This window comes from Lampris incognitus, chromosome 14 (assembly GCF_029633865.1).
Source record: "Lampris incognitus isolate fLamInc1 chromosome 14, fLamInc1.hap2, whole genome shotgun sequence".
Lineage (NCBI taxonomy): Eukaryota > Metazoa > Chordata > Actinopteri > Lampriformes > Lampridae > Lampris > Lampris incognitus.
This window is the reverse complement of record NC_079224.1, coordinates 33,537,599-33,552,127: the sequence shown is the minus strand read 5'-3', so window position 1 is coordinate 33,552,127 and position 14,529 is coordinate 33,537,599. Positions and strand designations below refer to the sequence as shown.

The 14,529-nt window shown below is 43.6% G+C and overlaps 1 protein-coding gene across 1 annotated transcript in view; it reads left to right on the top strand.

Moving 5' to 3' along the window:
• Window positions 1–14,529, top strand: part of lyn (LYN proto-oncogene, Src family tyrosine kinase) — a 68,128-nt gene that overhangs the window by 13,041 nt on the left and 40,558 nt on the right. The window contains exons 2-8 of the mRNA XM_056292630.1: window positions 512–646; window positions 2,399–2,453; window positions 2,777–2,882; window positions 5,433–5,531; window positions 5,790–5,893; window positions 6,399–6,548; window positions 9,223–9,375. Coding sequence (XP_056148605.1) covers window positions 521–646; window positions 2,399–2,453; window positions 2,777–2,882; window positions 5,433–5,531; window positions 5,790–5,893; window positions 6,399–6,548; window positions 9,223–9,375 — 793 coding nt within the window. The 5' untranslated portion in view covers window positions 512–520. The remainder of the gene's footprint in view (window positions 1–511; window positions 647–2,398; window positions 2,454–2,776; window positions 2,883–5,432; window positions 5,532–5,789; window positions 5,894–6,398; window positions 6,549–9,222; window positions 9,376–14,529) is intronic.

The window sequence follows — 14,529 nt, the reverse complement described above, 5'->3', positions numbered from 1 at the left end:
TGCAATGCATTAATATCTCTACTGGGTATTATCTTGACAGAATATAGAGTTTAAAAACCGGCCATCATTTTGACCGCCCATGGTCGTTTTAGGTAGGATTGAAAGCCCGGTCGTTCTAGTTAGTCTGATTCATACAGGCTTGCCACCATCTGGTCAGTGGAAGTTGATTTGGGCTTTACAGGTTTTGTCTCTCCTGTATTGAAGCGTGACACCAGTGGAGTTTCTCAACATTGAGTCTATGTGACCTCACGCATCGCTCTTCCAGCAGACTGTATGGCGCCTCCTAGTGGCATTACAACAGACATGCAGAAGCAATCTCTCAAAAATCTTCAAACACGCCCGAAACTTTTCTTACTGCATTTCAATATTACAAGCTACCAACCCATGCATGTGTATTTACATTACATTTACTATCCCATATTAATGTCAGCCCCATCTATTTCTCCTTTTACTCTCCATTTCTCTCATCTCATCTCATCTCATCCCACCTCTTCTCTTCTCTCCTCTGCAGACAGACAGGATGGGATGTATGAGGTCCAAGCTGAGCATGAGCCTGAGCGGAGGTGTGGAAGTGAAGCACAGCCAGCAGCCTGTACGTACTGACCACTATGTCAGAGATCCCACCTCCAATAGACAAATGTTCATTGTAAGTAGTCAGATGTCTGTTAGATAGACGATCAAGAGATTTTCAACGACTTTACAATTCAACGTAGAGAATATTACAAGTTTTGCCGTTTTGCTATTATTATTATTCAGCTCATCTTATAATACAAAGACTTGCATTCAAGTAAAATTGAAAGACAAAAATAGTAAATTAGGGGCATGCAAGTTGTTTTTGTGGGTTCTTTTTAATCTACTTTTTTTTAATGCATTGAAAAATCAGCCACTTGCTGGTTCAGGAGAAATAAAGCTTGTTCATTCAACAGGTTAAAAGTTTCTTAGTGGGTGTCCAGGTAGCGTAGTGGTCTATTCCGTTGCCTACCAACACGGGGATCGCCGGTTCAAATCCCTGTGTTACCTGCGGCTTGGTCGAGCATCCCTACAGACACAACTGGTCGTGTCTGCGGGGGGAAGCCGGATGTGGGTATGGGTCCTGGTCGCTGCACTAGTGCCTCCTCTGGTCGGTCGGGGCGCCTGTTCGGGGGGGGGGGGATAGCGTGACCCTCTGACGCGCTACGTCCTCCTGGCGAAACTCCTCACTGTCAAGTGAAAAGAAGCGGCTGGTGACTCTACACGTATCGAAGGAGGCATGTGGTAGTCTGTAGCCCTCCATAGATTGGCAGAGGGGGTGGAGCAGTGACCAGGACGGCTCAAAAGAGTGGGGTAATTGGCCGTATACAATTGGGGAGGAAAAAAAAGGGGGGTTCTTAGTGAGTTAACCTCTATCTTAATGGGAACAAAATAAAAAAAGAGATGCATGTTAGGGTTAATACTCCTGTCTGTGCCCTTGACCGAGGCATGTCAAGACAAACCGGAGTTGGTCCCTGGGTGCTGCACGGCGGCTGCCCACTGCTACACGGCTTGGATGAGTTAAATGCAGAGCAGAATTTCCCCACGGGGATCAACACAGTATCTCAAAAAAAACAAAAACAAAACAAAAACCTAACTCTTTAACCCGTTGCATGAGCAAGCTTTTCCTTTTGTATAAATCAATCATATTTTATCATCTATTCGGATAAATACTGGCAGACAATTGCTTATTATTGGTAATTAATTGCTTAACATACAAATGATTACAAAAAAATCAAAACAAATAAAATGGGCTATATACAACAATAACACAGACAGGCAGACTGATTAGATAGCTAGATCTATAGACAGATAGATAGATAGATAGATAGATAGATAGATAGATAGATAGATAGATAGATAGATAGATAGATAGATAGATAGATAGATAGATAGATAGATAGATAGATAGATAGATAGATACTAGAGATAGATAGATATGATAGGGCATGGGTCATAGCAGCAACCCCCATTTCTATTTGTGTGTGTGTGAGTGTATGTGTGTGTGTGTGTGAAAAGCGAAAGATTAAAACTGGACTGTTTGTTGAAAGTTTCCTCAGTTTTGCTGAGTGCTGAGCTTTTGAAGTGTGTTGCCTTATGAATATTATGAGCAAAGTCTCCAACGTTGGACACCACTGGTAACAAGGTTCAGGCACTTTAGGAGGAAGGACACGATGAAGACTACTTCAATTCACAAGATTCATTCAGAAACATGCTTCAGAAGACTGGCACTCAGTCAATACATGAAGCAGCGTGTCAGCTTTCAGGCTCCTCTGGGCTTCATTCTCTCTGCACGCGCGCACACACACACACACACACACACATACATATAGTGAAGACCTTGGTAAATCCCTGATGTTCTCTCGTATGCCTCCTGACGTGTCTGCAGAATGGCTCCCAGTCTTCAGTGTTGCTGCCTGGTCAGATCATTCAAAATATGGAAGGTAAGGGACATTATTAAGGGACATCAGCATGCAATCTCATTTTATTTACCGTTTCTCTCCTGAGCCTAGTCCCCCCTTTTGTTCTTACTCTTTCATTTGCGGCCGTTTTTATTTTTTCAATCTCTTTTTTTTTTGTTGCTCTCATTTATTTTTTTCCATCTTATATGCTCTCTTTCTACTGTCTTGTGTTTGTTGTCTCTCTTCAGTCCTTTGTCTTCCTTTCCGTCTATAAGAACAACACTGGATCACTGGGACATTGAAGTTGGACAGTAACTGTTCTTATCGGTCATTTCTTTATTTCTGTCCTTAATTTCCTTCTCCAGAGCAAAATGACTGTGCTAACGTCATGGTTGCCATTTATCCATATGAGGCCACCCACCCGGACGACTTGGGATTCAAGAAGGGAGAAAAAGTCATAATTTTAGAAAAGTGAGTGTCGATTGTCAGTGTCAAATCATTGTCAGTTATTATAAGCAACATGCGTTTGGCTCAGATGGCAATGATGAAGGAAAATAGACAAATAAAACACTTCATTGGCCTAATAAAGTCAGAGTCTTGGTTGAGATGGCATCCTGACAGCGAATATCTACGGTTGGATGCAAAAGGATATAAAGGGGTGTAGATGTGGAGGACAGTGATGGAGGTGTCCATGTATAAAGGATATAAAGGGGTGTAGATGTAGAGGACAGTGATGGCGGTGTCCATGTGTAAACGATGTGGAGGACAGTGATGGATGTGTCCATATATAAATGATATAAAGGGTGTAGATGTAGAGCACAGTGATGGAGGTGTCCATGTATAAAGGATATAAAGGGTGTAGATGTAGAGCACAGTGATGGCGGTGTCCATGTGTAAACGATATAGAGGGTGTAGATGTAGATGACAGTGATGGCGGTGTCCATGTATAAAGGCTAAAAAGGGTGTAGATGTAGAGGGCAGTGATGGATGTGTCCATGTATAAAAGATATAAAGGTGTGTAGATGTAGATGAAAGTGATGGCGGTGTCCATGTATAAAGGATGTAAAGTGGTGTAGCTGTAGAGGACAGTGATGGCGGTGTCCATGTACAGTGCATCCGGAAAGTATTCACACCCCTTCACTTTCCCCACATTTTGTTATGTTACAGCCTTATTCCAAAATGGATTAAATTCCTTTTTTTTTCTCATCAATCTACATACAATACCCCATAATGACAAAGCAAAAAAAGGTTTTGTAGAAATTTTTGTAAATTTATTAAAAATAAAAATATTGCATGTACATAAGTATTCACACCCTTTACTCAGTACTTGGTTGAGGCACCCTTGGCAGCGATTACAGCCTCAAGTCTTCTTGGGTATGAAGCTACAAGCTTGGCACACCTATATTTGGGGTATTTCTCCCATTCTTCTCTGCAGATCCTCTCGAGCTCTGTAAGGTTAGATGGGGAGCGTCGCTGCACAGCTATTTTCAGGTCTTTCCAGAGATGTTCAATGGGGTTCAAGTCTGGGCTCTGGCCGGGCCACTCAAGGACATTCACAGACTCGTCCCGAAGCCACTCCTTCGTTGTCTTGGCTGTGTTTAGGGTCGTTGTCGTGTTGAAAGGTAAACCTTTGCCCCAGTCTGAGGTCCTGAGCGCTCTGGAGCAGGGTTTCATCAAGGATCTCTCTGTACTTTGCTCCATTCATCTTTCCCTCGATCCTGACTAGTCTCCCAGTTCCTGCCGCTGAAAAACATCCCCACAGCATGATGCTGCCACCACCATGCTTCACTGTAGGGATGGTATTAGCAAGGTGATGAGAGGGGCCTGGTTTCCTCCAGACGTGACATTTGGCATTCAGGCCAAAGAGTTCAATTTTGGTTTCATCAGACCAGAGAATCTTGTTTCTCATGGTCTGAGAGTCCTTTAGGTGCTTTCTGGCGAACTCCAAGCGGGCTGTCATGTGCCTTTTACTGAGCAGAGGCTTCCGTCTGGCCACTCTACCATAAAGGCCTGATTGGTGGAGTGCTGCAGAGATGGTTGTCCTTCTGGAAGGTTCTCCCATCTCCACAGAGGAACGCTGGAGCTCTGTCAGAGTGACCATTGGATTCTTGGTCACCTCCCTGACCAAGGCCCTTCTTCCCCGATTGCTCAGTTTGGCTGAGCGGCCAGCTCTAGGAAGAGTCCTGGTAGATCCAAACTTCTTCCATGTACGAATGATGGAGACCACTGTGCTCTTCTGGACCTTCAAAGCTGTAGAAATTTTTTTGTACCCTTCCCCAGATCTGTGCCTCGATACAATCCTGTCTCGGAGGTCCACAGAAAATTCCTTTGACTTCATGGCTTGGTTTCTGCTCTGACATGCACTGTCAACAGTGGGACCTTATATAGACAGGCGTGTGCCTTTCCAAATCATGTCCAATCAATTGAATTTACTACGGATGGACTCCAATCAAGATGTAGAAACATCTCAAGGATGATCAGTGGGAACAGCATGAACCTGAGATCAATTTTGAGTGTCATAGCAAAGTGTGTGAATACTAATGTACATGCAATATTTCAGTTTTTTATTTTTAATAAATTTGCAAAAATGTCTACAAAACCTTTTTCACTTTGTCATTATGGGGTATTGTGTGTTGATTAATGATCAAAAAAAGGAATTTAATTCATTTTGGAATAAGGCTGTAACATAACAAAATGTGGGGAAAGTGAAGGGGTGTGAATACTTTCCGGATGCACTGTATAAAGGATGTAAAGTGGTGTAGCTGTAGAGGACAGTGATGGTAGTGTCCATGTGTAAAGGATATATGAAAAAGTACAGATTTTCTACCTCTAAGCTGCACCTTATGTAATATGTCTCTTTTTTGTTGTTGTTGAAACTATCATCTATCATAACAGCTATCAGTTCTACGATGCTAGACCCATCAAAAAAGTGCCTTAAGCTCAAGAAAAGGAAATGTAAAAAAAGGTTTACTGCCAATCTAAATAAGTGTTGACTGTAATAAGGGCTCTCTTGTCCCCCAGACATGGAGAATGGTGGAAGGCCAAGTCTATGACAACCAAGAAAGAAGGATTCATCCCATCTAATTATGTTGTACAAGACAACACCTTGGAGACACAGAAGTGAGGAACCTCAACTGAATAAGTGACTTTTCTATTTTCTGCACAAAGAGCTGCCCCCCCCCCTTTCTTTCTGCAGAAATTACTTTTGGTTTGACCACATTTGATAGCATCTGAAGAAGTCTGTTGTACATCAACAACTTTTGTTTTTGGCTTTTTGCAAATGAACTAACAATAATTTATGTTAATTTCAGCATTGGGAATCATCACAAGTTCTTCACTGCACTATAACTGAATATGTCTTGATTATTTTCCTCACAGATGGTTTTTTAAGGACATCACAAGGAAAGATGCAGAGAGACAACTGTTAGCACCGGCAAACAAACCAGGAGCTTATCTAATCCGGGAGAGCGAGACATCAAAAGGTGTGGAAATAAGATAGATATTGCAAAGTACAGTACATGAGAGAGAGAGAGAGAGAGAGAGAGAGAGAGAGAGAGAGAGAGAGAGAGAGAGAGAGAGAGAGAGAGAGAGAGGGTTGCTACCACTCTCACAGCAATACCTATCCTAGAATGGAATGCACACACACACACACACACACACACACACACACACATGATAAACTCGGGATTATTTGTACAACCTTAAATCATAGTTATGGTCTCAGAGGGCTTTATATTCATGTTGCATTCAAATTAGATACACTACAATTAGATCCATACATGCATATTATTTACATACATTCCTACATACATTCATACTTATTTATACCGTCCATCGGTATATGTACCATTAGAAACGTAGGCAGGATGAGGGAACACACATCACACGTTTATTTAAACACTCTAATGTAGTCTCTTGTCCTGGTGTGTTTGTGCAATCATTTGTGTCTGTGTGTTGGTTCGTTTATGCTTTGTCTTTCTCTGACAGGAAGTTACTCCTTGTCCATCAGAGATATGAACACCCAGGGGGCAGAGACAGTCAAACACTACAAGATCAGAAAGATGGATAACGGAGGTTTCTACATTTCTCCCAAAATCACCTTCATGGACCTCAGCGAATTGATCAAACATTACCACAGTGAGTAGGACACTGACAGTCATTCCCAATCTCACAACCCAGAGCCTAAAGAGTCTGATGATGACTTAGCCTCTGGGGACAATGGCCAATATTTTGGGGCTTCCGATGTAGCTGTTCGCTTCCGTTTCCTATGAAGACTTCCTCTTCCATGTGCCTGTCATTGTTTACAGTCGGATTAGCAATTTGAGATGCAAAAATGGACTTGGAGTTGAGAGACGATGTCTACGACCGGATTGTTTCACAAGTAGTGAAACAAGTTGAACGTTTCTCCACAAAATACAAAACATTGGTATATATATATATATACACTACCGTTCAAAAGTTTGGGATCACCCAAACAATTTTGTGTTTTCCATGAAAAGTCACACTTATTCACCACCATATGTTGTGAAATGAATAGAAAATAGAGTCAAGACATTGACAAGGTTAGAAATAATGATTTGTATTTGAAATAAGATTTTTTTTACATCAAACTTTGCTTTCGTCAAAGAATCCTCCATTTGCAGCAATTACAGCATTGCAGACCTTTGGCATTCTAGCTGTTAATTTGTTGAGGTAATCTGGAGAAATTGCACCCCACGCTTCCAGAAGCAGCTCCCACAAGTTGGATTGGTTGGATGGGCACTTCTTTGAGCAGATTGAGTTTCTGGAGCATCACATTTGTGGGGTCAATTAAACGCTCAAAATGGCCAGAAAAAGAGAACTTTCATCTGAAACTCGACAGTCTATTCTTGTTCTTAGAAATGAAGGCTATTCCATGCGAGAAATTGCTAAGAAATTGAAGATTTCCTACACCGGTGTGTACTACTCCCTTCAGAGGACAGCACAAACAGGCTCTAACCAGAGTAGAAAACGAAGTGGGAGGCCGCGTTGCACAACTGAGCAAGAAGATAAGTACATTAGAGTCTCTAGTTTGAGAAACAGACGCCTCACAGGTCCCCAACTGGCATCTTCATTAAATAGTACCTGTTAGAGCCTGTTTGTACTGTCCTCTGAAGGGAGTAGTACACACCGGTGTAGGAAATCTTCAATTTCTTAGCAATTTCTCGCATGGAATAGCCTTCATTTCTAAGAACAAGAATAGACTGTCGAGTTTCAGATGAAAGTTCTCTTTTTCTGGCCATTTTGAGCGTTTAATTGACCCCACAAATGTGATGCTCCAGAAACTCAATCTGCTCAAAGAAGTGCCCATCCAACCAATCCAACTTGTGGGAGCTGCTTCTGGAAGCGTGGGATGCAATTTCTCCAGATTACCTCAACAAATTAACAGCTAGAATGCCAAAGGTCTGCAATGCTGTAATTGCTGCAAATGGAGGATTCTTTGACGAAAGCAAAGTTTGATGTAAAAAAAATCTTATTTCAAATACAAATCATTATTTCTAACCTTGTCAATGTCTTGACTCTATTTTCTATTCATTTCACAACATATGGTGGTGAATAAGTGTGACTTTTCATGGAAAACACGAAATTGTTTGGGTGATCCCAAACTTTTGAACGGTAGTGTATATATATATATATATATATATATATATATATATATATATATATATATATATATATATATATATATATTGATATTCCGCTCCTCATTTGTTGAGCACTTGTATCAACACCATTGGCGGTTTCTGGAAGAAACCCCCCCTGCTATTTTATATATATATATATATATATATATATATATATATATATATATATATAGTCTCCCCCCTTTTCTCCCAATTGTACTTGGCCAATTATCCCACTCTTCCGAGCCGTCCCAGTCGCTGTTCCACCCCCTCTGCCGATTCAGGGAGGACTGCCGACTACCACATGCCTCCTCCGATACATGTGGAGTCACCAGCCACTTTTCACCTGACAGTGAGGAGTTTCACCAGTGGGATATAGCGCATGGGAGGATCATGCTATTACCCCCAGTTCCCCCTTTCCCTCCCTGAACAGACGCCCCGACTGACCACACGAGGCGCTAGTGCAGCGACCAGAACACATACCCACATCTGGCTCCACACTCGCAGGCACAGCCAATTGTGTCTGTAGGGACACCCGACCAAGCTGGAGGTAACACGGGGATTCGAACCGGCGAGGTCCGTGTTGGTAGGCAACGGAATAGACCACCACGCCACCTGGACGCAACATCGGTACATTTTGTAGGTGTTTTAGGTCCACACATTTCAGCCAATGTGTTTCGCCTCTTTCGCTCCCCACACGGACTGTTACCAAAATGCAACCAAAGCATGTTCCTGTAGAACTTGGCACCTGCTCACATAACTGGTCAATACTACTCGGACTAAAAAGGGAAATGGAAACCAGAACGCTTCTGATACCAAAATCTTGTCCCATGCCTGCAGAATCATTTGTAACCCTAAAAAAAGTTACTTACGATGAAAGAGATCTAATAATTCAATCAGTAGTGTCTTTAAAAGACTGAGCTGTTGAAATCAGATGACATTTCGTTTTCCAAAATGGAGACACTGTTGTTTGAAAGTAAAGCTGAACTTGTCTATCTTTTTAGTTATGACCAAGAAATTCTGAACACTAAAGCAATGATGCTTTGTTCGCCACTTTATTTTGATTGTGTGTGTGTGTGTGTGTGTGTGTGTGTGTGTGTGTGTGTGTGTGTGTGTGTGTGTGTGTGTGTGTGTGTGTGTGTGTGTGTGTGTGTGTGTGTGTGTTGTAGAGCAAGCAGATGGCTTGTGCTGCAAGCTGGACCACCCATGTATGAAGCCCAAAGCTCAGAAACCTTGGGACAAAGATGCCTGGGAGATTTCCAAAGACTCTATAAAGATGGTGAAGAAGCTGGGGGCAGGGCAGTTTGGAGAGGTCTGGATGGGTGAGTACCATTAGAAACAAACTGTGACAAAAGCGGTAGATACACGCCAAATTTAAAAATGAGAGAAATGATTGGTAACTAAAAGATATATATATATATATATATATATATATATATATATATATATATATATATATATATATATATATATATATATATACACTACCGTTCAAAAGTTTGGGATCACCCAAACAATTTTGTGTTTTCCATGAAAAGTCACACTTATTCACCACCATATGTTGTGAAATGAATAGAAAATAGAGTCAAGACATTGACAAGGTTAGAAATAATGATTTGTATTTGAAATAAGATTTTTTTTACATCAAACTTTGCTTTCGTCAAAGAATCCTCCATTTGCAGCAATTACAGCATTGCAGACCTTTGGCATTCTAGCTGTTAATTTGTTGAGGTAATCTGGAGAAATTGCACCCCACGCTTCCAGAAGCAGCTCCCACAAGTTGGATTGGTTGGATGGGCACTTCTTTGAGCAGATTGAGTTTCTGGAGCATCACATTTGTGGGGTCAATTAAACGCTCAAAATGGCCAGAAAAAGAGAACTTTCATCTGAAACTCGACAGTCTATTCTTGTTCTTAGAAATGAAGGCTATTCCATGCGAGAAATTGCTAAGAAATTGAAGATTTCCTACACCGGTGTGTACTACTCCCTTCAGAGGACAGCACAAACAGGCTCTAACAGGTACTATTTAATGAAGATGCCAGTTGGGGACCTGTGAGGCGTCTGTTTCTCAAACTAGAGACTCTAATGTACTTATCTTCTTGCTCAGTTGTGCAACGCGGCCTCCCACTTCTTTTTCTATTCTGGTTAGAGCCTGTTTGTGCTGTCCTCTGAAGGGAGTAGTACACACCGGTGTAGGAAATCTTCAATTTCTTAGCAATTTCTCGCATGGAATAGCCTTCATTTCTAAGAACAAGAATAGACTGTCGAGTTTCAGATGAAAGTTCTCTTTTTCTGGCCATTTTGAGCGTTTAATTGACCCCACAAATGTGATGCTCCAGAAACTCAATCTGCTCAAAGAAGTGCCCATCCAACCAATCCAACTTGTGGGAGCTGCTTCTGGAAGCGTGGGGTACAATTTCTCCAGATTACCTCAACAAATTAACAGCTAGAATGCCAAAGGTCTGCAATGCTGTAATTGCTGCAAATGGAGGATTCTTTGACGAAAGCAAAGTTTGATGTAAAAAAAATCTTATTTCAAATACAAATCATTATTTCTAACCTTGTCAATGTCTTGACTCTATTTTCTATTCATTTCACAACATATGGTGGTGAATAAGTGTGACTTTTCATGGAAAATACAAAATTGTTTGGGTGATCCCAAACTTTTGAACGGTAGTGTATATATACACATACATAATGGTATGTTTGTCTGTCAGTGGTATTAGTAGTATAAGGGAGTGGATGTATTTGAAATGTGGTTTGAGTATGATGCATGAGGTTAAACAGAAAGACAACTGACAACAAACCAAAAGATGTGCATGAGGCGAGAGAGTGGCAGACTGAATGGCCCAGATTTTAAAGATCCCATCCACTGGTTTTAATTGAGCTAGACAAGTTTTATTGTAGAATATTAGTGTTATGAATGTCATTATTGCAGCTTCCGAACCATCATTTGATTTGTTAGAACTGCTGTAGAGCACCATCTCTGAGCACAGTCAGTTCTCGGGAGGCTGAGGGGGCGTGGCCTTGACTTCACAAGACTCTTTATTGCTCGCTAGCTAGCTCGCTAATTTGCATGATGTTGCTAGTGTAACGGGGGCAGTCCTATGCTGTTCTATGCTGGTCAGCCTGCTGCATGCCCGTCACTCTCATCATTAGCTCTGCGTTGTGTTCTAGTTGGGTGGGGCCCCAGGTGTTGTGGGGGCCCTCAGTCTCTCATCATCATCATCATGATCAAGGAAGGAGGGGGGACACACAGGACTCTATTTGGCCCACCTTGCCATTTATTTTGGTTTCAAACCCTTCGACAAACGTCCAGTCCTCCAGCGGGAGCAGTGTTTCTTACGGACGTGGGGGTCGAAGTTCAACCACTGCCCGGACTTCACTCGTGTGCGTTAGAAGGAGAAACCGTCCACGGGACTCCGATGTAAGAAAGGATAAACAAGTATTTTATCCCACAGCTTGCAGTATCTTCTTACAGGGATACTCAAGGTTACGTTCTCCTCAACCAGCAAACTGTCCTACGGTAAGAAATACGTGTGGCTCGGCTCGATTGCTGCTTGAGACTCCTCCCACAAAACAAAAATGGCCTCTCCCGCGTTCCCTCTTCCGTGTATCCACAAGACCTCTCTCTTAAAGCGACAGTACATGTATATGACGGTCGTTGGAAAACATACATAAAAGTAAATAATGACATAAAATAAAATGTAGTAAACACAAATAACAGCACACAGACAGGATTTGGTGATATTTCATACTCAAACAAAATAAAATAAAAACATTAATTTTAACCTGGTTACATTCACCCCTCCTGAAATTCACCAACATCCTGACAGCAGGATAAAAAGAGAAAGAGGAAAGGAAAAGTCCATCACTGACTACTGGCACAAGTGAAAAGAAGGACCTAGTCTTCCAGTCAACTTAGGAGCTACCTCGGTTACGAGGTCCAGAAAATAATGAGGTTGATCAAGTCTCAGAATTCCCTTAGATCAATGTGACGCCTGATACGCCACACCATGCACTTGGCCCAAAACAACCCTGTCTGATAGACACCTAATAACTCACATTAAACTAGTTTGAATGACTCCAACCTCCATCAAAGTTCAAACCCTCACATTCCGTAGAAATGGCATCTGAGCCATAGATTCTATTAACCTGTTCACTGACCTCACCACCCTCCCTGTGCGTGTCCTAACCCGACCATCGCTCTCTACTTGTGTGCGTGAGACAGTGCGAGCTGCAACATCTGTATCGAGTGAGGGTGGTGCCCCTGTGTGCGAATCAGTGTGAGATATAACACCTACATCGAGTGAGTGTGATGCCTCTATGTGTGGTGCATGTGTGTTGTGTGGTGCGTGTGTGTTGGGTGGAGACTGAGCAGTGGCCCCCACAGGACTGACTACCAGACTAGACGGAATGAACTCTTCCGCTTCTGCCCACTCAGATCTAGGCGAGTCTCCAAGTGATGAGACTGCTAGCCCCACTGCATCCGCTGAGACCGTCAGGCCATCTGCACTGTCCTCCTCATCGGACTCTGCGCAGTCAAGCAACTGACTGGTTGTACTGGACTCCTCACCCTGATCTAACTCAGGAAGGGGCAAGAAGTTGACCTCCAACAAACGGTTCCTGTGCACCACTCTGGTGTGCCCCTCTGCATCCTGAATCTTGTAGACGTGGATATTGGGGTTGACACCGACAACCGTGTACACTCCGTTCTCCCATTTGTCAGCCAACTTTCTCTTCCCTCGCTCACTCTGGTTCGCAACCAAAACACGATCCCCGACAGACAGGACAGTGCCCTTGGCATGTCTGTTGTACTGTCGCGCCTGATGCTGCTGCTCAGCTGTGGAGTGCTTCTGAGCGATCTCCATTGCACTCCTTAGACAGGAAAGCAGAGACTGAGCATAAGAGTCATAGTCAACAACGTGAGGATCATGCAAAACCTGCCTGAACATAACATCCACCGGCAGTCTTGGGACAAGCCCATACATCAGGAAGAAAGGTGCATAACCCGTGGTCTCGTGAACAGTGGCATTGTACGCGAGCGTGAGAGAATGGATCTGCTGAGGCCACTGTTGCTTCTGCTGAAGCGGAAGGGAACGGAGCATATTCCCCATCGTGCGATTAAAACGCTCTGTCCCGCCATTACCCATAGGATGGTAGGCCGTCGTGTGGGACTTCGCTACACCCGCCAACTTGAGAAGCTCTGCAATCAGGTTACTCTCAAAGTTTGTGCCCTGGTCAGAATGTATTCTCTCTGGAAACCCGTAAACACAGAATACATGATCCCAGAGTTTCTTGGCGACCTGCTTCGCTGTCTGATTGGTGCAGGGGAATGCGTGAGCAAGCTTAGTGAAGTGGTCAGTAACCACTAAGACATCGACTGACCGCTGCTTACTGTCCTCAGCGGACCAGAAATCCATACACACAAGCTGCATCGGTGCGGAAGTTTTAATGCTCTCCAGGGGCGCGCAAGCAGCTGGCTCTGGGGTCTTCCCAAACACACATCTCCGACAGCATCTGACATATGCTCTGATATCCCTCTCCATGTCAGGCCAATAAAAACGCTGCCTTGCAAGAGAGAGAGTACGGTCCTGGCCCTGATGACCAGCGTGATCGTGGATGCCAGACAGTGCCTTGTCTTTCAGACTCAGAGGTAAAACATACTGAGACCTCCTCTGCTTGGACACTGGGTCCTTTGTCACCCTGTACAAGACACCATCATTGACTTCCAACTTCTCCCACTGTTTCAGCAGCCTGAGGACTTTCTGGTCAGCACCATGCCTCTCACGTCTCGATGGCCGCTTCGGAACAGCGACAAAGGGCAACACCTTGGAGACGCAGGGATCCTGCTCCTGACTCAACCTGAGCTCCTCGGTGGATAACATTGGCAGTGTATCCTGACCACCCGACAGATGCTGAACGTGCTGGACCAAACTGAGTGCTGTGAATACTGATGCATCAGGCCAGTCACATTTGGCTTGACAAAAAGCCCTGACCTCAGCTGCATCACAAGCAAACCCAGATCGCGCACTACTCACTGTTTGGGACTGGCAACTGAGTCTGAAAACATCCTGCACAGAGTCCCCCTCAACCCCGTCGGCTTCCTGAACAAGGGCCGGGTAGGGCTCCCTAAGTAGCCTCTGACTGACGGGCTTGGAAAAAGGGTCGCGACTCAAGGCATCCGCCACCACGTTTTTCTTCCCTGGCAGGTGTTTGAGATCGAAAGTGTAAGACGCCAACTTAGACACCCAGCGGATCTCACACGCGTCAAGCTTCGGCTTCGTTAGGAGATAAGTCAGCGGATTATTATCTGTCCAAACGGTGAAGCTTTGACCCTTCAGCCAGTGGCTGAACTTTTCACAAACACTCCACTTCAGCGCCATGAACTCCAGTCTATGAGCTGGATACTTCCGCTGTGAGGCACTGAGGGACTTGCTTGCAAAACCAACAGGTCTGGCCTTGGACTCTCCTCG